General features: G+C 45.8%; 1 protein-coding gene across 2 annotated transcripts in view; it reads right to left on the bottom strand.

Moving 5' to 3' along the window:
• LOC138647888 (flavin-containing monooxygenase 5-like) overlaps positions 1-24,653 on the bottom strand; it is a 243,987-nt gene that overhangs the window by 17,256 nt on the left and 202,078 nt on the right. For both annotated transcript variants that reach the window (XM_069737224.1, XM_069737226.1), the window contains exons 6-7: positions 19,767-19,963; positions 8,432-8,787 (exon numbers count right to left, since the gene is read on the bottom strand). In XM_069737224.1, coding sequence (XP_069593325.1) covers positions 8,432-8,787; positions 19,767-19,963 — 553 coding nt within the window. The remainder of the gene's footprint in view (positions 1-8,431; positions 8,788-19,766; positions 19,964-24,653) is intronic.

Raw genomic sequence — 24,653 nt, 5'->3', positions numbered from 1 at the left:
AATGATGAACGATGACGATTACTGGTTGGCCTGCCTCCTTGATCCTCGCTATAAAGGCAAATTGCAAAATATTATGCCACATGAGAACTTGGAACTAATATTAGCAACAAAACAATCAACTCTTGTTGACCGTTTGCTTCTGGCATTCCCTGCACACAGCGCCCGTGATCGTTCTCACACGAGCTCCAGGGGCCAGCAGACCAGAGGTGTTAGAGGGGCAGAAATCAGAAGTGGCGTTGGACAGAGGGGTTTTCTGACCAGGTTGTGGAGTGATTTTTCTATGACCGCAGACAGGACAGGTACTGCAGCATCAATTCAAAGTGACAGGAGACAACATTTGTCCAGTATGGTTACAAACTATTTTTCATCCCTTATCGACGTTCTCCCTCAACCGTCATTCCCATTTGATTACTGGGCATCCAAATTAGACACCTGGCCAGAATTGGCAGAATATGCATTGCAGGAGCTTGCTTGCCCGGCAGCTAGTGTCCTATCAGAAAGAGTATTCAGTGCTGCAGGTTCAATACTAACAGAAAAAAGGACTCGTCTGGCTACCCAAAATGTAGATGATCTAACCTTCATTAAAATGAACCACAACTGGATTTCAAAATCTTTTGCCCCACCCTGCCCGGCTGACACCTAGCTTTCCTATGAAAAGGTCTTGCCTGTGGACTATTCTGAATGACTTTTCCAATCTCGTAATTTTCTTCACCTGATTGTCCAGCATACGACATGTTTCCACCTCACGAAATGGCCAAACTCCCCACACGGGGCCGTGCTATCGCCACTTTGCGCTTGGACCCTTGAGAGTGCTGTTTGTCTGAAGAGGTGGGTGTGGCCGCTTTTGGTCGACGGCACTGCCACTGGGTCCCTCATAGTACAATAAAGTGTCTCTGGCGGTGGTGGTGCGCACCCAACGTCAGACACACCGTTGTAATATGAGGGGCCCTGTGCCTGTACCGCCGGCCACAAGACAGTTCCCCCCCCCAGCTCAAACAGTGCTCTACCACTAGCAAAATTATCTCTCACAGCTTCACCAATGTGTAGTCTAGCCGCTGACATCCTTCAATGCCTGGCACTGACAATACCATTGTTTTGACATTTTTGTTATGTTAGGCCTTCGAAGCCTGTCTGCGGTCCCTTCTTTCTACAACTACTACACTGACCAGGCCACTGCTGGCCGTGTTACCCTGGAACCAATTTAAAAGTGCCTACAGTCAGCCCAATTTTGTTATGTTAGGCCTTCGAAGACTGTCTGCCGTCACTCCTTCCACTAGACTTCCACTGACCATACACTGCTGCCCATGTACCCCTGGAACCAATTTAAAGTGCCTACAGCCAGCCCAATTTTGTTATGTTAGGCCTTCGAAGCCTGTCTGCGGTCACTCCTTCCACTAGACTTCCACTGACCAGACCACTGCTGCCCGTGTACCCCTGGAACCAATTTAAAAGTGCCTACAGCCAGCCCAAGTTTGTTATGTTAGGCCTTGGAAGCCTGTCTGCGGTCACTCCTTCCACTAGACTTCCACTGACCAGACCACTGCTGCCCGTGTACCCCTGGAACCAATTTAAAAGTGCCTACAGCCAGCCCAAGTTTGTTATGTTAGGCCTTGGAAGCCTGTCTGCGGTCACTCCTTCCACTAGACTTCCACTGACCAGACCACTGCTGCCCGTGTACCCCTGGAACCAATTTAAAAGTGCCTACAGCCAGCCCAAGTTTGTTATGTTAGGCCTTGGAAGCCTGTCTGCGGTCACTCCTTCCACTAGACTTCCACTGACCAGACCACTGCTGCCCGTGTACCCCTGGAACCAATTTAAAAGTGCCTACAGCCAGCCCAAGTTTGTTATGTTAGGCCTTGGAAGCCTGTCTGCGGTCACTCCTTCCACTAGACTTCCACTGACCAGACCACTGCTGCCCGTGTACCCCTGGAACCAATTTAAAAGTGCCTACAGCCAGCCCAAGTTTGTTATGTTAGGCCTTCTAAGCCTGTCTGCGGTCCATTCTTTCAACTACTACTACACTGACCAGGTCACTGCTGCCCGTGTACCCCTGGAACCAATTTAAAATTGCCTACAGCCAGCCCAATTTTTTTATTTTAGGCCTTCGATGCCTGTCTGCGGTCCATTCTTTCAACTACTACTACACTGACCAGGTCACTGCTGTCCGTGTACCCCTGGAACCAATTTAAAATTGCCTACAGCCATGTGTTATTATTTTAGGCCTTCGATGCCTGTCTGCGGTCACTCCTTCCACTAGGCCTCCACTGACCACACCACTGCTGTCCGTGTACCCCTGGAACCAATTTAAAATTGCCTACAGCCAGCCCAATTTTTTTATTTTAGGCCTTCGATGCCTGTCTGCGGTCCATTCTTTCAACTACTACTACACTGACCAGGTCACTGCTGTCCGTGTACCCCTGTAACCAATTTAAAATTGCCTACAGCCATGTGTTATTATTTTAGGCATTCGATGCCTGTCTGCGGTCCATTTTTTCAACTACTACTACACTGACCAGGTCACTGCTGCCCGTGTACCCCTGGAACCAATTTAAAATTGCCTACAGCCATGTGTTATTATTTTAGGCCTTCGATGCCTGTCTGCGGTCACTCCTTCCACTAGGCCTCCACTGACCACACCACTGCTGCCCGTGTACCCCTGGAACCAATTTAAAATTGCCTACAGCCAGCCCAATTTTTTTATTTTAGGCCTTCGATGCCTGTCTGCGGTCCATTCTTTCAACTACTACTACACTGACCAGGTCACTGCTGCCCGTGTACCCCTGGAACCAATTTAAAATTGCCTACAGCCATGTGTTATTATTTTAGGCCTTCGATGCCTGTCTGCGGTCACTCCTTCCACTAGGCCTCCACTGACCACACCACTGCTGTCCGTGTACCCCTGGAACCAATTTAAAATTGCCTACAGCCATGTGTTATTATTTTAGGCCTTCGATGCCTGTCTGCGGTCCATTCTTTCAACTACTACTACACTGACCAGGGCACTGCTGGCCGTGTACCCCTGGAACCAACATCAGAAAATATAAAAATAAGTATTTTGCTTATAAAAAAGAAAATACTGGTGAGATATCAAATGCAGACATTTTAACATTAAAAACAAACACACAACTCTAATCTGGTACAGTACTAAAAATGGCCACCAGCTACAATTACTTTCTCCTGCAAGTAGTTAACTGAAAGTTTTTTTAAATTGAAAACACACATATGGCATCCACCGAGTGTTGTCCTGTCGCGTCTTCTTTATATTATTGCCGAGAAGATGCAAAATAATGAAAATAATAAAATCATTAATTACCAAAATAATAGAGAAAGTCAACACCACATTGCAAATAAACATTCATTCCAAATAAAGAAGCAGGGCGCGTCCGAGGGTGAGTATATACCTAATAAGAATATAATCACCCTCGGACGCGCAATGCTTATTTCCAACAGCCTTCCTTCCTAAGAATCAGCCCTTCCGTCGTGTAGAGAGACGTTGTGTTACACTCCAAGGTGTTCCCCAGGTTGCCTTTCCTGAGCTTCGATCTTCCGGCTCTCGTTTAGTAGTTCTTGGAAACTACTCTGCATTAGGCCTTCAAATTGGGTATGGGGTGTAGAGAGATGGTGTGTTCCACTCCAAGGTGTTCCCCAGGTTGCCTTTCCTGAGCTTCGATCTTCCGGCTCTCGTTTAGTAGTTGTTGGAAACTACGCTGCATTAGGCCTTCAAATTGGGTATGGGGTGTAGCGAGAGGGTGTGTTACACTCCAAGGTGTTCCCCAGGTTGCCTTTCCTGAGCTTCGATCTTCCGGCTCTCGTTTAGTAGTTCTTGGAAACTACACTGCATTAGGCCTTCAAATTGGGTATGGGGTGTAGAGAGAGGGTGTGTTACACTCCAAGGTGTTCCCCAGGTTGCCTTTCCTGAGCTTCGATATTCCGGCTCTCGTTTAGTAGTTGTCGGAAACTACGCTGCATTAGGCCTACAAATTGGGTATGGGGCGTAGAGAGAGGGTGTGTTACACTCCAAGGTGTTCCCCAGGTTGCCTTTCCTGAGCTTCGATATTCCGGCTCTCGTTTAGTAGTTGTCGGAAACTACGCTGCATTAGGCCTACAAATTGGGTATGGGGTGTAGAGAGAGGGTGTGTTACACTCCAAGGTGTTCCCCAGGTTGCCTTTCCTGAGCTTCGATCTTCATGCTCTCGTTTAGTAGTTGTCGGAAACTACGCTGCATTAGGCCTACAAATTGGGTATGGGGTGTAGAGAGAGGGTTTGTTACACTCCAAGGTGTTCCCCAGGTTGCCTTTCCTGAGCTTCGATCTTCCGGCTCTCGTTTAGTAGTTGTTGGAAACTACGCTGCATTAGGCCTTCAAATTGGGTATGGGGTGTAGCGAGAGGGTGTGTTACACTCCAAGGTGTTCCCCAGGTTGCCTTTCCTGAGCTTCGATCTTCCGGCTCTCGTTTAGTAGTTCTTGGAAACTACACTGCATTAGGCCTTCAAATTGGGTATGGGGTGTAGAGAGAGGGTGTGTTACACTCTAAGGTGTTCCCCAGGTTTCCTTGCCATTGCTTCGGTCTTCCGACTCTCGTTTAGTAGTTGTAGAAAAGTACACTGCATTAGGCCATACAAAATGGGTATGGGGTGGAGAGAGATGGTGTGTTACACTCCAAGGTGTTCCCCAGGTTGCCTTTCCTGAGCTTCTATCTTCAGGCTCTCATTAAATTGTGGTTAAATGGAACAACTGCATTTGGCGTACTAGTTGGTTTGGGGCCTACTATCGGTGTCTGCCACTCCTTGCTGTTCTCCTCCACTGAACAAAGCTGTGCCGCCTGTTTACTACGGTTGCCAATTTTGAACTGCATTTCGACTACTTACTGATTTGGCCCTACTCTCTGTGTCAGCCTCTCATTCCAGTTGTCCTCCACTGCAATGCCCCCTGGTTATTCCTGTGTTACCAATTTTGAACTGCATTTAGCCCACTTTCTTCTTTGGGCCTATATCTGTGTTTCCACTTCATCGTGCCCATTGCCCAGCCAGTGATAGATGAGTCTGCTGGTACATTGACCCATAACGCAACATTCCCCGTGCACGCTACACAACAACATTGTGACCCTGCTGAAAGTCAGGTTGCTCTTCCCGCATACCATACCACCTTACACGGGGACAAAGAGGAAGGTGCAGATGAAAGTGCAGGTTCCTTCATCAGGTGGGGGGAGGAATACTAGTTGGCGACGTCACTGGCACAGGGCCTCTCATAGTACGCAAAAGTGTTGCTGCCGGTGGGAGGCGCCCCCGCCGTGCAAACACACCGCTGTACTTTGAGGGGCCCTGTGCCAGTGCCAATGCCAACGAGTGGGCCCCCCCTGCTTGCTCAGGTTCACAGCACTTGCAAAGTTGAAATACTTACCTCTCCCTGCTCCACTGCCGTGACGTGGTCCAGATTTCCTGGGCCCACTAATTACTTGAACCAGCCCTACCCCCCACAACTTTAGCCAAATGACCCCCAATTTCAAATGCCTTCCAATTATTATAAGGTAAATTACGCTTGACAAGCTTCATTAAGAAGAATGGATGGTTTTGACATTAAAATGGCCACTCTAGGTGTTTTCCTGGCCCCCACTCACTGCCGACTATGCTGCCCCATTGACTTGCATTGGGTTTCGTGTTTCGGTCGATCCCGACTTTACGTCATCATCGGCCGATTTCACTCGACCCGACTTTGGACATAGTCGGGTTTCGCAAAACCCGGCTCGACTCTAAAAAGGTCAAGGTCGCTCAACTCTACTCGCTACTTCTCCGCTTCTCCCCTCTGCAAATCTCTTCATTGGCTCCCGTTTCCGCAGCGTATCCAGTTCAAATAATTAATACTGAACTACAAGGCTATCTATAACCTGTCTCCTCCATATATCTCTGAACTAATCTCTTCCTAATATCTTCCTAATATCTTCCCTCACGTAATCTCTGGTCCTCCCAAGACCTCCTTCTCTCCTCCACATTTATTCGCTCCTCACCTATTCGCCTCCAAGACTTCTCCCGAATATCCCCCATCCTCTGGAATTCTGTGCCCCAACACGTCTGACTATCAACCACCTTTAGATGGAACCTGAAAACCCACCTCTTCAAGAAAGCTTACAGCCTGCAATGACCCGGCTGCCTCCTCACCACTACCGGAGCTACCGCCTCACCAACACCGGAGCTCCTGCAACCCTCAACCTATCGACTCCATCCCCACCATCCTGTAGAATGTAAGCCCGCAAGGGCAGGGTCCTCGCCCCTCTGTATCAGTCTGTCAATATTAGTTTGCTAACTGTAAGTGACATCTGCAATTTGTATGTAACCCCTTCTCATGTACAGCACCATGGAATCAATGGTGCTATATAAATAAATAATATATATATATATATATGTTTTTATATTGCATAGATAGATACAAGAAAAGCAGGCAATTCATGTGCCGTGTACTGTAAAATCACAGCAGGAGCCAACAGGATAGAAGAGATGGATTACATACAGTAAATAATTTATATTGTAGTACCGTGTTAGCCAGAAAAATCAATGTGACTACTTTTCTGCCCAATGATGACAAAAAAGGTATCACTCCTAGAATACTTTTGTCATCATTGGGCAGAAGAGTATTCACATCGATACAGTAAATACAAACAGAATAGGTAGATATACAGGTGTCTGTGACAAATACGATTAGTACAGTGTGTGCAGCTTACTGTGCATGTATTTAATAAAAGATTATTGTTTGGAAAAAATGGCGTGGGCTCCCGTGCAATTTTTGTAACCCGCAGAGGGAAAGCTGATGGCTGGGGGCCGATGTTTATAGCCTGCGAAGGGGGTAATCCCCATGGAGCATCCCAGGCTATTAATATCAGCTCACAACTATATACTTAGCCTTTACTGGCTATTAAAATGGGGGACCCCAAAAAGAAAATGGCTTGGTGTCCCCTTATAATTAATAACCAGCAAATGCTATGCAGACAGATGTGGGCTGATATTAATAGCCTAGGAAGGGGCCATGGATACTGGCCCCCACCCCCAGGCTATAAACATCAGCTCTCAGCTGACCCAGAAAAGGCGCATCTCAATTCTGGCACTTAGCCTCACTCTTCCCACTTGCCCTGTAGCGGTGGCAAGAGGGGTGATAGTTGGGGGGTTGATGTCACATTTGTATTGTCAGATGACATCAAGCCCCAAGGTTAGAGATGGATATAAGATGCCCCCATTATTAAACCCATAGTCACATTGTAAGAAAACACAGACACCCAGAAAAAAGTCCTTTAATTGAAAGAATGACATAGACTCTTTTAAGTTTCTTCATTAAACCCTACTTTCGACCTCGCATATTCCCCCAATGCCCTCGTCATCTGCAAAAGATAAAAAAAAACAATATTCCTCACCTTTCCGCAGAGATGCTTTTAATCCATGCCCTCGTCATCTGCAAAAGATTTAAAAAAAAAACAAAAAACAATATTTCTCACCTTTCCGCAGAGATGCTTTTAATCCATTTGTCCCACGACGGGTCTAGCTCTGCTACATCTAGATGGCAGGCTGCATGGTGCGACCAAGCAGCCTGGCATCCAGCAGAGAAACTGAGCACGGTGTGCCCAATGTCTGTCTGTGAACTCCTATTACCTATTGGATGGCACCGAGAGCCTGAGAAGTTCTCCTGCTCACGGTGCCATCTGACAGGTCCTGCAAGTTCATGGTCAATGAACTCACTTCACCTATTTGACGTAAGCGCGAGCACTGTGGGATATTTTCCCACAGCGCGAGCGCTGATGCGAGATTGCAATTGCAGCATGCTGCGACTTTTTTCCAGTCCGATTGTGATCTGATCAGAGCTGAAGAAAAAACACAGATGAACACACAATGATAAAATAACATTGGTCTGAATTCAATCCAATTTTTTATTGGATCGCATTTGTCAGATTTAATCGGAAGTGGGATTGAGCTCTTAGGCTTGTTAACACATGGCTTTTTTTCCCACATTTTTCCTGCAGGTTTATCAATTCTAAAAAACTCTGCATTTCTCAATACTAGCAAATTAAAATTTCAAATCTGCAGCATGTTGATTCTTTCAGCATTTTTGAAGCATTTGGTCATGCATTCAAATGAATGGGGAAAAAATAAAAAAGTATAAAGGTATGTAAAAATGCATCTATTTTATGCAGCATTTTTCCTGCCAACATTTGAGCATTTGCAGCAGATTTTTCTGCCCCCAAAACCAACTGTGTGCACATGCCCTTACCTAGTTTGTTAATTTTTAAAATTCAAAGCAGCCTTTAAGAGGCTGGACAAAAACTTCATTATCAGTATGCTCTAACTATCTGTAGCTTAATAGAAAACATATGAATGATTATTGATGATGAAAACAGCTAGCAATACCCACGTTGTACTATATGCAGTAATGTGTAGTGTTCAGCTTTATACCTTTAAACACCCGGGTGGCCAGACGACACTGAAGCTCAGATATTGGCATGACGGCGCCTTGAGGCTGAATGAGTCCCACTACTGCTAGTGTGGGCTTTTCCAAATGGTAAGGAAACATATATTTGTATAAGGAAACCTTGTTTTTCTGAACACTGAGAACAGATTCTTCACAAAAAGAGAAAGAAAAACTGTATCCAGTAGCAAAGATGATGGCATCAATATTTTCCTCTATTGTTCCATCTTCAAAGATGACACCAGTTTCCGTAAATTCCTTGACATTTGGCCTAACTTGAACAAATCCACATATGATGCGATTTGGAAGGTCATCATTGATTGTTGGATGTTGGCTGGTGAATCTGTGAAACATTATCAACACATTAACCCCTTAGTAACTGAGCAATTTTTCTAAATCAGACATGTGGCAATTTATATAACAATAACATATTCGGTGCCAACACTGATTGTGGCTGATGCAGGAAGTTGTCAGCTACAGTGTAGAGCCAACAAATACAGGATTGTCACTCGTCAGGCGATACTAGTCTCTTATATCGCAGGTCAGTAAAAAGACGAATTGGTGGTCTCTAAGGGGTTAACTATATTTCAGGCAGTAAAAATGACTAAACCGGTTGCTGAACTTGGATTTTAAAAATCACAACAAGAAAATAGGCATAAAATAAGAAATGTAGTTCTGATTGACGGCTGTGCAAAATCCTATAGACAGACCACCAACATTTAACTCCCTGAAAACTCATTTACGCTTTACCTTGGTTCTAATCTATCTAGTGAAGAATCTGATGTGGACATCAGTCTGTCTGCCAACAGCTCTTGCATCCATCAAGCTATCATTTGGTTTTTAAGAAATACTTTCCTTTAAACGGCTCTAACTACAGTTTCTATATATCACTTAAGGCCTAGATCACACATGCGAGAAATACGGCCGAATCTCGCATGTTAACACCTGGCATTGCCACCGTCACTCAGGAGCGGAGCGTGCAGCTGCATGTATTGCTATGTGGCCGCACGCTCCACTCCTGAGTGACAGTGGCAATGCCGGGTAATAATGGCAGTATTTCTCGCATGTATGATCCCTGCCTTAGGGAAAGTTCTGCTTTTCAGTCTAGCTTAAAATCCCCCCTTCATATACAATCTGTAGGATAATAAATAGGGTGCTCAGCATGTAAGCTAGTTTTGCCTTAATTTAGCTACAAATCTGGCACATTTATCACAGTAAATTTCCCATTTTATATTTGTTTGGCTAAAAGGAGTAATCCAGGTTCTTTCCCTTCCATAGGTAAAACAGAGGCGTTGCTGACGTGGTGTTGACAGGCACTTGCCAGGTCACAACAGGTAGATCACACAGAATACACAATGGGATGCTTGTGTGGCACCCCAGGAGTTCAGGTACCACAATGGTTTTGCCTTCATCTCGGGGAGGGTGATGCCATGCCTGGAAACGAGGAGAATCCCTTTGGAAGGTAAGCTGTGCATTCAACACATTCTGACTCCAGGCCAGAAGGGGGAGCTCTGAACCCAGTTTTCAGGGGAAGTTCCCTATATACAGTACATTCTGAACTGGAGGAGGAGTTAGTTAGTCTGTAGCAGACAAGATACAGTGAAGGAGCACAGGAGAGATCAGGAGCTAGAGGGAAGCTGCGAGTGAGGTCCTCTAAGCTAGAGCACAGAAATCGGGCACCGGGAGCCCGAGGTCGTGGGGAACTACAAGTCCCACGGCAGAACCGGGAGGGCAGGAAACTGCAAGTAACTTGCCCACATTACACCTGAGGTACAGCAACATCTGGAGCCCAGAGTCACCATGAATAGAGACCCCAAGGAACGGCTCAAGTTGCTTACCGTGCAGGCACTGTCCCAGTATAGGAGAGAAAGAGTACCTTGTAAGGAAGCCACAGGCGGCAAGGGACTATCCGTCAGCGCATAGAGGAAGGCTCTCAATTTGACCAGACCAAGGGGGTTCAATCCGTTTCCAGGCTGCCTGGACTCCACCATCACCTGTTGCCAGTACGCCGGACTGTGGCTGCCTGAAGTCTTCAGTAAACCAGGTAAAGAGACTGCAAATCTGTGTCCTCCGTCCTTTACTGCACATCTCACCATCCTCTTCTGTACACCGGGAGCCCTGGGGACCTACTTCACCTGTGGGAAGTTATACCATCCTAGCTGCCATAACATAACCCAAGCGGACCACTTTAAGCAGCGTCGGTCCCCTCTGACTGAATACCACAGGTGGCATCACGAACAAACTTTATTATCAAAACCCCTTTAAAGACTATCCCTTTTACTTGGGGGCCTAGGACCACGGACCGGGTTGCACCCACCGTGACATCCCCTTTAAGTACCGGACCCGATACCGAGCACCCCATGGCCCTGGCAGATGTTCCAACTTGGTGACACGAACAGGATCCGTGCCCTGGCATTGCCAGGTACTGTGTGCCATAGACTGTGCTAAACTGTGTGTAAGCCGCCTTTGCCATGCCACATGGAGCGCGAGGAGAAGAAAGAGGTGTACCTTGGTGGGCGGAGTCTGCAAAAGAGCGCGAAGAGGAAGTGGGCACAGTGCAGGAGAGCCGCAAGTGAGGACGCCGGAAGCTCCGGAAGGACGTCCGGGAAGAGCGCCTGACTGAGCACAGGAGGTACTGCTGCAGATTCCGGTGACAGGACGCCAGGCCTGCTTGAGGTTAGCATGGGGGAAGGGAAATGTCCGGCCCGGGAGAAGAACTAGCGGCAGTCACAGCCGCAGGCCCTTTGATGCCCCCAGGCCCCGCGGAGGACGCAGCTGCAGTTTCCATGATGCTGCCGGGCCCCGCTGTTCCCGCAGCTCTTCCAAACCAGCAGGAACCCACCGCAGTAACAGCTCCTATAATACCGCTATCCATGCCCTATATACTGGGAGCGGCCTGGCTTCCACAATATTCAGGGGAGTCCCACACTCTGAGTGACCTTAAAGAAAGGCTCTGCAGCCTATTTGAAGTATACCCCCTAACAGAACACCAAACGGTCAGCATTCTAACTGGTCAATTAATTGGTGTAGCACAAAATGAAGTAAAATCCTGGCTGGATATTGACCACTTTTGACACCCACACGGCTGCAAAAATCAAAATGAGGTTTTTCGGGTGCAAACAAAGAGCACAGGATAGCATACGGGACTATGCCCTTAGTCTCCAGGAGGCACTGCGGGCCATTAAGCAGGTTGACCTGAACAGCATGCAGGATGGGGACAAGCTATTAAAGGAGCAGTTCATTGAGGGACTCCTGTCCAGTACCCACAGGACCCAGCTGCGCATCCTGGCCTTGCAAAACCCTGACCTGGACTTTGCACATTTTAAAGACAAGGCCATCTGGGTGCTGCATGAACCTCAGCCCAGCCACACAGTGCCCCCTAGGCATCCAGCTGTCACTTACCACCAGGAGGTGGCACCCTTTCATCAGGTCCCTGCTGCCACTGTACCAGGCGGAGCACATCGCAAAGTTTTGCCATTTAAAAAAGTGACCCCTGGGGCAGAGGGCCAACCCCCAGGAGTAGAATAACCAGGCCCTCAAAACTGGTGAGCCAAGTATGTCGGAGGACGACCGATCCTTCCCATTGTGATCGAATGCTTTACTGGACACCGGCTCTCAGGTGACGACTATGCTTTACACTCTCTAAAAATGGTATTGGGCTGACTGATATCACTCGTGGCCCAGATAGTGATTTGACAATAGTAGCCAGTAATAGTCAGCCTTTGCCACAGGTGGGGTATGAGGATGTAACCATTAAGGTGGGGTGGGTAGAATTGAAGGCCCAAGGACTGGTGATTGTTGATACTGACCGGTGAGAATGTAACCCCATGATGACCTTAGGTACTAATGTCATAGAAAACTGTCTTGCTGAGGTTATTGTCTTGTTACAACAAGTGTTACAGAATTGTCTGGTGGAGAAGTTGGACGTGTCACAGTGAGTGATCAGATCCCCATTGCAATACCCCCCAGGAGTGAAATGTTGATCTGGTGTCAGGCAGCAATAGGCCTCAGAGGTAAAGACTACCAGGCCCTGGTAGAACCTGTGTATTCAGATAGTAGGCACACCGTCTTGACAGCCAGAGGGGTGGTTAATGTCCACAATGGGAGGATGCCAGTACGTGTCCTGAACTGTGGAGAGAAGGAGGTTCACTTACCCAGATATGCCACATTTGCTAAACTGTTTACTGTTAAAGATAATGCAATAAAAGTCACAGAAGCCTTGGTCCCGTCCAATCAGGCGGAGGACAAAGGCTCTGCAGGACAGTTGGAGGATTGGTGTCAGAAGTTACACGTGGGCACTGATTCTACCCAGTCACATCAAAAACTTGGGGCTAACTGGGTGGTCCATGAGTATGAATGGGTATTCAACAAGCATCCACTAGATTGTGGGCACGTAAAAGGGGTTCAACATCATATCCCCACTGGAGGTCATCCGCCCATTAAAGAGAGGTACCGGCCTGTACCTCCAGCTCACTACCAATGTGCCAAGAGTATGTTACGAGAGATGAAGGAGGCTGGGGTAATCAGATACAGTTGTAGCCCCTGGGCAGCTCCGTTAGTGTTCGTTACAAAGAAGGATGGTACAATGAAGATATTTGTTGATTACAGGCAGATAAACCGCACTACACACAAGGATGCCTACCCGTTGCCCAGAATCGAAGAGTCATTTGCTGCTTTAAAATCTGTTAACTATTTCTCCACCTTAGATCTCACTAGTGGGTATTGGCAGGCTCCCTTGGCAAAGGTGGATAAGGAAAAGACAGCCATCACGACACTGATGGGCCACTCCAAATTCAACTACATGTCGTTTGGACTTTGCAACGCACCAGGGATATTCCATAGGATGATGGAGTGCTGCCTCGGGCACAAGAATATTGAAACCATCTTATTGTACCTGGATGATGTCATCATCTTCTCCAAGACTTATGAGGACCACCTGAAGCACCTGGCTGAGGTGTTTGATGCTCTGTCTAACTTTGGCCTGAAGGTAAAGCCGTGAAAGTGCCACCTATTAAAACCCAAAGTACAGTACTTGGGCCATGTGGTAAGGCCTGAAGGAGTGGCCCAAGACCCCGAGAAGGTCACCGTGATCAGGGACTGGCCGAAACCCAGCAACATCCACGAAGTCTGGCAGTTCCTTGGGTTGGTAGACTACCACTGAAGGTTCATTAAGGACTTCACTAAGATATCTGCACCCCTGCAAGACCTGTTTGTGGGCCAATCCAAGAAGACCAAGAATAAGGGTCCTCTATTTGAGTGGAATGACAGGCTGGAAGAATCCTTCACTCAGTTGAAGTTGGCTCTCACGGGAGATGAGCTACTGGCTTACCCTGACTATCACCAACAATTTGTGCTCTACACATACGCCAGCAACATGGGATTGGGAGCAGTATTGTCCCAGGTGCAGAAAGGCAAAGAAAGAGTAATTTCTTATGCCAGCAGGAAATTTCGTCCCACTGAAAGGAACCCCAAAACTTACAGTTCCTTCAAGCTAGAGTTCCTAGCCATAGTCTGGGCGGTAAGAGAGCGTTTCAAGCACTACCTGGCTTCAGCATAGTTCACCATTTACATGGACAACAATCCGCTGACTCACCTGGAGATGGCAAAACTAGTTGCATTGGAGCAGTGATGGATGGCCTGGTTGTCCAACTACGAGTTCACTATTAAGTACCATGCAGGGAAAAGGGTGCAAATGCTGATCCGCTGTCTAGGATGCCCCATTTACCAGAGGTGGGAGAAGATCCGGAAGCACTTGAAGAGATTGAGTTACCAGCTTTCCATCGTCCCCGGGCGACTTAGTACTCCCAATATGTGAAGAACAAGTGCACAGACAGGCGAGTAGCCACGCTGAACCCATTGCCCCACCATGGATGGGCAGAGACGCAGGACAGTGATCCCGCAGTCCATCTGGTCAAAGAGCTGCTGACACAAGCATATTCACACCCTGGTCCAGATGCTCCACAAGAGGCTCAGCAGTTGTGGAAGGAGGAGAGCAAATTGTTCATCTACAACGGTAAGCTGTGCCGAAGAAATATCGACCCACATACTCACGAGCTGGTCTGGCAGGTGGTAGTTCCAAAACAAGATGGTTCTGGAAGCATACCATGATGGAGCAGGACACTTGGGATGGAAGAAGTTAGGAATCTTACTTCGTGGGAGGTTCTATTGGATTAGCATGAGAAGAGCCAATGAAAAGTGGTGCCAAGAGTGTGGCCCATGCAGCCTGCGCAGAAAGAACTGTGAAGCCAGAGAGCACCCCTGCAGCCCATAGTCACCAAACAGCCACTTGAATTGGTAGCCTTAGATCACGTGAAGCTAACCCCAAGCCAGGGTTGTCTATGCTTTGACCATAGTGGACCATTACTCCAGATTCCTAGTAGTCGTGCCTGCCAAGGACCAGATAGCAAAGACGGCAGCCAAAGCCTTCCAACAACACTTTTGTTGACCACACAGATACCCTGAAAAGCTACTCACTGATCAAGGCCCAGCCTTTAAAGAAGAAGTATTCCATGAGTTCTGTCACCTGTAAGGATGTAAGAAGATCAGAACAACACCGTACCGTCCACAGATAAACAGTATATGTGAGAAGATGAATCAGGTAGTAATTGACTTACTGAGGACCTTGCCTTTAGAAGAAAGAAATTTGTGGCCAGAGAAGTTGCCGGATCTAGTAGATCTGTACAATCACATCCTGGTGAATTCCACCAACTGCACTCCAGCCTATCTAATGAGAGGAAGACCTAGTAAATTACCGGTTGATCTTGATATGGGAGTCCTAACACCAGAAACAACTTCACCAGATGCAGATTGGGATACTGAGCAACAACAGAAATACCGCCAAGTACAAGAATGTGTGGAAAGACGTCTGTCCCAGGCAAGACAAAGACAAGAAAGAAACTATAATCGACGTGCCCCTGCAATTCCCTTGTCACCAGATGAACAAGTTCTAAAGCGGAAAAAGAGAATGCACAAATGTGATGACCAATGGGAAGCAGAACCATATACCATCTTACCATCAAACTTTGATAATACTAAAGTCTGTCTCATAAGCAAAGATGGAGGAGAAACCTCGACTGCGGTATCAAGGGATCATCTTAAAGTGTGCCCTGAAAAACTGAGAGACAAGGAGAAAGACTCAGGTGCTCCTCAACCCATGGAGGAAAAAGAAGAGAGAATCCATACCATTCTCCGAGACTTTCACCAGTCATGGACTCAGGTAAATCAAGCAATAGTGGTGCCTGTTATGACTTTTCCCCAGTTTGAAATACCTGAAGGAGATGTGACTCAAAATCAATTTGAATCAGAAGAGACTCTACACCAGTGGGCTCAAACAGCAGATGTCACACCAGCAGCGGAGCAAAGAGAATCCACCCCCTGCTATCAATGAATCTGTCATGCCCACAGTGAGCATCAGTACTCTTAGGAGATCAAGTACACATGTGTTACCTAGAATCCCCAGTAGTGTAGCCATAAAAGAGCGCATAACACCAGTGATAGCAAGCCTAGTGAATCTGGTCATATCACCCTCAGTGCCTGTGCTGAGTAGATCTACCCATAGTGCCAGAGGTCAGATCCCAGTCCGTTACAGGGACAAGTAAACTGTCAATAATTGGTGTTACCTGTGTAAAAATGTTTGCGAAAATATGAAAATATTGGAAAACTTTAGATGGACAATAGGGTAATTGACGGTGAATTGCCCCAAAACTGTCACTGTAAATAGTTGGCACCTTCAAAGTGCACCATTGGTTCTACCCACATTGTCAGTGTGGGTAGGGCCTCATTTGTCCCTCAGACCAAAGAAAAACCGTCTTGTGTCAGCGGAACACCAGGTCTGGACCTCATGTCTTGTAGCCTGCCCTAACCTACGTTGGGGGTTAATGACGGGTCACCCACTTCGGTACTGTTGTTTATGAACAGGGACACCATGTTATAAGACCAGTCGTACTTACATAAATTCAGTTTTGCAACGTTTAAAGCAAAGTACCTCCCATAAAGGGAAGCCAAAGTTTATACGTATTTAACCTGTTTAAGCCTGTTGAAATGTTTTTCAAAATGTTTGCATCGTGCTTAACCTGTATTGTATATGTTTTCTTTTCCCAGTCTGGGACTACTGGATTTAATGGGGGGGGGGGGGAAATGTGGCACCCCAGGGGTTCAGGTACCACAGTGGTATTGCCTTCCTCTCGGGGAGGGTGATGCCATGCCTTGAAACGAGGAGAATCCCTTTGGAAGGTAAGCTATGCATTCAACATATTCTGACTCCAGGCCAGAAGGGGGAGCTCTGAACCTGGTTTTCAGGGGAACTTCCCTATATACATTCTGGTCAGGAGGAGGAGTTAGTAAGTCTGTAGTAGACAAGAGACAGTGAAGGAGCATGGGAGAGATCTGTAGTTAGAGGGAAGCTGCGAGTGATCTCCTCTAAGCTAGAGCGCAGAAACAGGGCACCGGGAGCCCGAGTTCATGGGGAACTGCAAGTCCCACGTCAGAACCGGAGGGCAGGAAACTGCAAATGACTTGCCCACATTACACCTGAGGTACGGCAATGTCCAGAGCCCAGAGTCACTGTGAATAGAGACCCCAAGGAACGGCTCAAGTTGCCTACCATGCAGGCACTGTCCCAGGACAGGAGAGAAAGAGTACCTTGTAAGGAAGCCACATTCAGCAAGGGACTATCAGTCAGCGCATAGAGGAAGGCTCCCAATCTGACCTGAACAAGGGATTTCAATCCATTTCCAGGCTGCCTGGACTCCACCATCACCTGTTGCCAGTACCCTGGACTGTGGCTGCCTAAAGTCTTCAGTAAACCAGGTAAAAAGAGACTGAAAACCTGTGTCCTCCGTTCTTTACTGCACCACTCACCATCCTCATCTATACACCGGGATCCTGTACCCTGGACTATGGCTGCCGTAAACCAAGACTGCAACCCTGTGTCCTCTATTTTCTTACTACACCACCGACCACCATCTCCTCTACTACACCAAGAGCCTTGGGGACCTACTTTACCTGTGGGAAGTTATACCATCTTAGCTACCATAACATAACCCCAGCGGACCCCCCCTGACCGAATACCACAGGTGGCGTCACAAACAAACTTTATTATCAAAACCCCTTTAAAGACTATCCCTTTTACTTGGGTGCCCAGGGTCACGGACCAGGTCGCACCCACCGTGACATCCCATTTAAGTACTGGACCCGGTACCGAGTACTCCACGGCCTTGGCGGATGTTCCCCTTGTGTGATTCCCACCAGCTACACAGGAGACCAGGCAAGCAACCCTACCTCAGCAGAACCTCTTACCTCCTGATGCAGAAGTGAGGGGCTCTGCTTGTCCTACTTCCTATTTATTTATTTTTGTTTAATTGGTTGTATCATATTTATCTTCACGACAGTAAATTTCAGATTTAATAACCCCTTCAAGACTGACCCTTTTGGGGGCCTCAAATTTATTTTCTTTCCTTTTTTTCAATTTCACATTTAAAAGCCATAACATTTTTATTTTTCCTTTGATGTAGCCATACAAGGGCTTTGCTTGTGGGATGAGTTGTATTTATCAGTGGCATACACATAATTAATTAACCAACTTTTATTAACTTTTTATGGGTTTAGTAGGATTATTGTGATAGCAAATGTTTATCATTTAGTTTTTACTGTTTTTGCACAATAATCTATCCAACAGGGAAATCATTTTTTTAAGTATGGATTCATTTAAAATGATAAATAAAGGCATACTCGCCTTCCAGCCTCCCGTTAAACCAGTGCAGGCCATAGATCTGGGCCAGCTACAAAAGTAATTTCTGCTCCATTTGGAAGTCACAGCATTACTGCAGCCTGTTATTGGCTGCAGAGGTCAGGTGACCAGTAAAGCGCATCATTGGAAAAACATCTGATGGCATGCTCTTCTAGACACCTGTCCATTCCAGCCAATTACAGAAATGTCACAGACCTTCACAGCTGTATGAATTAGCCGGGGACACTAGGAGACCATTCATTATTTTTAATCAATCCTTGCCTAAACAAAATTATTTGATTTTATTTTATGAAGGACAAACCCTTTAAATTGCCCTATAACTTTTAGATCATGTATCCTAAACCAATCTCACATTCCAACTTTTGGCTAACATTGCATAGTGAAATTCATGAAAATTGTTTGTATACAGTTTACAGCCCCCCCCAAAAAAAAAAACAAAAAAAAGAGTAATATCACCCTTTGCGGAAAACCACCTGTAAGTAACCATAGCAAGCTTGAGAGATACTATCCAACCAGTCAACCTCGATGAGTCTAAGTGCAATGCTATTATTCTTCCTAAAGTTCAGATTTGTCATTATTAATTAGAGCTATTTAACAAATGACCAAGCAGGTCCTTGGAAAAACCAAGCCATTTTAGACTCTTTGTTTGATCAATGTTCTGATAAATCTATGAAAGACAAGTGACTCGTCAATGCTTTTAAAAGTGGTTTCCCACATTTAAAGGTACCGTCACACTTTAGCGACGCTGCAGCGATACCGACAACGATCCGGATCGCTGCAGCGTCGCTGTTTGGTCGCTGGAGAGCTGTCACACAGACAGCTCTCCAGCGACCAACGATCCCGAGGTCCCCGGTAACCAGGGTAAACATCGGGTAACTAAGCGCAGGGCCGCGCTTAGTAACCCGATGTTTACCCTGGTTACCATCGTTAAAGTAAAAAAAACAAACACTACATACTTACCTACCGCTGTCTGTCCCCGGCGTTCTGCTTCTCTGGTCTGGCTGTGAGCACAGCGGCCGGAAAGCAGAGCGGTGACGTCACCGCTCTGCTTTCCGGCTGACCGGCGCTCACAGCCAGACCAGAGAAGCAGAGCGCCGGGGACAGGCAGCGGTAGGTAAGTATGTAGTGTTTGTTTTTTTTACTTTAACGATGGTAACCAGGGTAAACATCGGGTTACTAAGCGCGGCCCTGCGCTTAGTTACCCGATGTTTACCCTGGTTACCAGCGAAGACATCGCTGAATCGGCGTCACACACGCCGATTCAGCGATGTCAGCGGGACCTCAACGATCAAAAAATGGCCCAGGCCATTCCGACACGACCAGCGATCTCACAGCAGGGGCCTGATCGCTGGTACGTGTCACACATAGCGAGATCGCTACTGAGATCGCTGTTGCGTCATAAAACTTGTGACTCAGCAGCGATCTCGCTATGTGTGACGGGGCCTTTAGTCTTGCAGATTTTACGTCCCATATACTGTGTCTTTACAGTGTTTTATGCTATTTATTTCAACACAATAATCTACAAAATATAGATAATAACTATAAATAATTACTAAAAAAAGTATACATTTTACCTATGTCGTGTCGCAAGTCCGTAATTGCCATGATTAAATCTCTGATTGAGTTCTCTTTCTATCACGTAGTTCAGCAAATTAGGAAACATTTGGTAGATCAAGCTCCCAAATCGAGTTAACTTTGCAATGTCCGCCGGATAGCCATTGGTAGAAATACGATTTACAATCCAAGCTCCTCTTCTTGTGCTTAGAAATACCTTAGCAGAACAAACACCTCCTTCATATCCAATGTTCATTGTTTATTTGACATTCAATTTAATTCTTATATAAATAGTTGGACTGGTCCAATTTATTTCAGAAAGTAATCCTTAAACTTTCCTTTATGTAATGATTCCCCTGTCCCTTATCTATCTCATTGCTATGATACAAGGAACAAAAGACATCCCTTTTATCTCGAGAGCCCCTGACTTTAGATGGCGTCGGAGATCTGTACACTGATAGAAAGCACCTTTGCACAAGGATTATTCTAGGTCACAGGTGCACAACAGTTATTGGTCCAAGGGCAGCAATGACATACTTACAAATCCCAAAGGTCATAAAAAATGTAAAGGGGTACTTACATAAATGTATCACCATCAGTACACATTAATACTGTATCACTGTAAGTGATATCTGTAATTTGTATGTAACCCCTTCTCATGTACAGCACCATGGAATCAATGGTGCTCTATATATAAATAATAATAATAATTAATACATCACTAGGACCAGGTTTTGAGCATTTGAGGAGGATTTGGAGACATTCTGCACCAAAAAATAGTGTGAACATACGCTAACTTATACTGAGTTTGTGGAGCAGAAACTGAGCTTAATCTCACCAAATCCTCATCGTAATTTCAAATCACTAAGTTTCGAGGATTTTTTAAGTTTTAACATAGCCATGAAGCAAGTTACGGTTTGCTATATGTGTACAAGGTCAGAACCACCATTGGCACAAGAGTGCAATGCTAGAACCACTGTCAGTTCATGGATGCGGCGCTAGAACCACCGTTAGTACATGAATAAATCACCAAGCAAAGTACAGTGATCAACTGCAATCTCAGGACAGCCCCATATACAATTGCATCACATGAGCCTACATCTCACAGTATGTCTTTAACCCCTTAAGCCCCAAGGGTGGTTTGCAAGTTAAAGGGAACCTGTCACCCCGTTTTTTGAGATTGAGATATAAATACTGTTAAATAGGGCCTGCGCTGTGCGTTACTATAGTGTATGTAGTGTACCCCGATTCCCCACCTATGCTAAGAAATACATTACCAAAGTCGCCGTTTTCGCCTGTCAATCAGGCTGGTCTGGTCAGGTGGGCGTGGTGACATCGCTCTTTTCTTCCCCAGCTTTCCGTTGGTGGCGTAGTGGTGTGCGCATGTCCAGAGTTCCTAATCCCCTGCACGCACGTGAAGCAAAAGCGCGCGTTCTGCGCTATTGCCCCTGTCATCGGTGGGGGCGGCCATCTTCCTGGGGCCGCGCGTGCGCAGATCGAGTGCTCTGCTGCACGGAGCTTCAGGAAAATGGCCGCGGGATGCCACGCGTGCGCATTAGAGATCGCGGTGGCCATTTTCCCAAAGCCGAGTTTGCATCACGTGCATCGCGCTTTTGCTTCACGTGCGCGCAGGGGATTAGGAACTCTGGACATGCGCACACCATTACGCCACCAACGGAAAGCTGGGGAAGAAAAGAGCGATGTCACCACGCCCACCTGACCAGACCAGCCTGATTGACAGGCGAAAACGGCGACTTTGGTAATGTATTTCTCAGCATAGGTGGGGAATCGGGGTACACTACATACACTATAGTAACGCACAGCGCAGGCCCTATTTAACAGTATTTATATCTCAATCTCAAAAAACGGGGTGACAGGTTCCCTTTAATGACCGGGATAATTTTTACAATTCTGACCACTGTCCCTTTATGAGGTTATAACTCTGGAACGCTTCAATGGATCCTGATGATTCTGACAAAGTTTTCTCGTGACATATTGTACTTCATGATATTGGTAACATTTCTTCGATAAGACTTGTGTTTATTTGTGAAAAAAATGGAAATTTGGCGAAAATTGTGAAAATTTCTCAATTTTCCAACTTTGAATTTTTATGCCCTTAAATCACAGACATATGTCACACAAAATACTTAATAAGTAACATTTCCCACATGTCTACTTTACATCAGCACAATTTTGGAACCAAAATTTTCTTTTGTTAGAATGTTCTATGAGTTAAAATATCAATGATTTCTCATTTTTACAACACCATTTGTTTTTAGGGACCACATCTCATTTGAAGTCATTTTGAGGGGTCTATATGATAGAAAATAACCAAGTGTGACACCATTCTAAAAATGGCACCCCTCAAGGTGCTCAAAACCACATTCAAGAAGTTTATTAACCCTTCAGGTGTTTCACAGGAATTTTTTGAATGTTTAAATAAAAATGAACATTTCACTTTTTTTCACACAAAATTTATTTCAGCTCCAATATGATTTATTTTACCAAGGGAAACAGGAGAAAATAGACCCCAAAAGTTGTTGTACAATTTGTCCTGTGTACGCCGATACCCCATATGTGGGGGTAAACAACTGTTTGGGCGCATGGCAGAGCTCGGAAGGAAAGGAGCGCCATTTGACTTTTCAATGCAAAATTGACAAGAATTGAGATGGGACGCTATGTTGCGTTTGGAGAGCCACTGATGTGCCTAAACATTGAAACCCCTCACAATTGACACCATTTTGGAAAGTAGACCCCCTAAGGAACTTACCTAGATGTGTGGTGACCAATCAAGTGCTTCCCAAAGTTTTATAATGCAGAGCCGTAAAAATAAAAAAAAATCATATTTTTTTCACAAAATGATCTTTTTGCCCCCATTTTCTTATTTTCCCAAGGGTAAGAGAAAAAATTGGACTGCCAAAGTTGTTGTGCAATTTGTCCTGAGTACGCTGATACCCCAAATGTGGGGTTAAACTACTGTTTGGGCGCATAGGGGAAGGAGCTCCGTTTGAATTTTCAATGCAAAACTGACTGGAATTGAGATGGGACGCCATGTTGCGTTTGGAGAGCCACTGATGTGCCTAAACATTGAAAAACCCAAAAGTGACACCATTTTGGGAAGTAGACCCCAATAGGAACTAATCTAGATGTGATGTGAGAGATTTGAACCCCCAACTGTTTCACTACAGTTTATAACGCAGAACCGTGAAAGTACAAAACCATTTTTTTTCACAAAAATTATTTTTTAGCCCCCAGTTTTGTATTTTCCCAAGGGTAACAGAAGAAATTGGATGCCAAAAGTTGTTGTCCAATTTGTCCTGAGTACGCTCATACCCCTTATGTGGGGGGAACCACTGATTGGGCACATGGCAGAGCTCGGAAGGGAAGGAGCGCCATTTGGAATGCAGACTTAGATGGAATAGACTGCAGGTGTCACATTGCGTTTGCAGAGCCCCTAATGTACCTTAACAGTAGAAAGCCTCCACAAGTGACCCCATATTGGAAATTAGACCCCCAAGGAACTTATCTGGATGTGTTGTGAGAACTTTGAACCCCCAAGTGTTTCACTACAATTTATAACGCAGAGCTGTGAAAATAAAAAATCATTTTTTTTCCACAAAAATTATTTTTAGCCCCAAGTTTTGTATTTTCCCAAGGGTAAGAGGAGAAATTGGACCCCAATAGTTATTGTCCAATTTGTCCTGAGTATGCTGATACCCCATATGTGGGGGGGAACCACCGTTTGGGCGCATGGCAGAGCTCGGAAGGGAAGGAGCCATTTGGAATGCAGACTTAGATGGATTGGTCTGCAGGTGTCACATTGCATTTGCAGAGCCCCTAATGTACCTAAACAGTAGAATTCCCCCACAAGTGACCTTATATTAGAAACTAGACACCCCAAGGAACTTATCTATATGTGTTGTGAGAACTTTGAACCCCAAGTTTATTATTTTAGTTTAGTAGTTTTTATACAGTTTATAATGCAGAGCCGTGAAAATAAAAAATCATTTTTTCCCACAAAAATGGTTTTTTAGCCCCCCAAATTTTTATTTTCCCAAGGGTAACAAGAGAAATTGGACCCCAAAAGTTGTTGTCCAATTTGTCCTGAATAGTTGGGGTAAACCCCTGTTTGTGCGCACGGGAGAGCTCGGAAAGGAAGGAGCACTGTTTTACTTTTTCAATGCAGAATTGGCTGGAATTAAGATCTTGTTTGGAGAGCCCCTGATGTGCCTAAACAGTGGAAACCCCCAATTCTAACTGAAACCATAACCCTAGCCCCAATCCTAACCCTAGCCCCAACCCTAACCCTAACCCTAGCCCCATCCCTAGCCCTAACCCTAGCCCTAACCCTAGCCCTTACCCTAACCCTAACCCTAGCCCTAACCTTAACCCTAACCTTAGCCCTAACCCTAGCCCTAATCCTAACACTAACCCTAGCCCTAACCTTAACCCTAACCTTAGCCCTAACCCTAGCCCTTACCCTAACCCTAACCATAGCCCTAACCTTAACTCTAACCTTAGCCCTAGCCCTAATCCTAACCATAGCCCTATCCCTAGCCCTAACCCTAGCCCTAATGGGAAAATGGAAATAAATGCATTTTTTTTAATTTTATTATTTTTCTCTAACTAAGGGGGTGATGAAGAGGGGTTTGATCTACTTTTATAGCGTTTTTTAGCGGATTTTTATGATTGACAGCCGTCACAGACTAAAAGATGCTTTTTATTGCAAAAAATAGTTTTTGCGTCTCCACATTTTGAGAGCTATAATTTTTCCATATTTTGGTTCACAGAGTCATGTAAGGTCTTGTTTTTTGCGGGACAATTTGACGGTTTTATTGGTAACATTTTCGGGCATGTGACATTTTTTGATCGCTTTTTATTCCGATTTTTGTGAGGCAGAATGACCA

The sequence above is a fragment of the Ranitomeya imitator genome, chromosome 8 (assembly GCF_032444005.1).
Source record: "Ranitomeya imitator isolate aRanImi1 chromosome 8, aRanImi1.pri, whole genome shotgun sequence".
Lineage (NCBI taxonomy): Eukaryota > Metazoa > Chordata > Amphibia > Anura > Dendrobatidae > Ranitomeya > Ranitomeya imitator.
The sequence above is the reverse complement of the archived record's forward strand: the minus strand, read 5'-3'. Positions and strand labels throughout refer to the sequence as shown.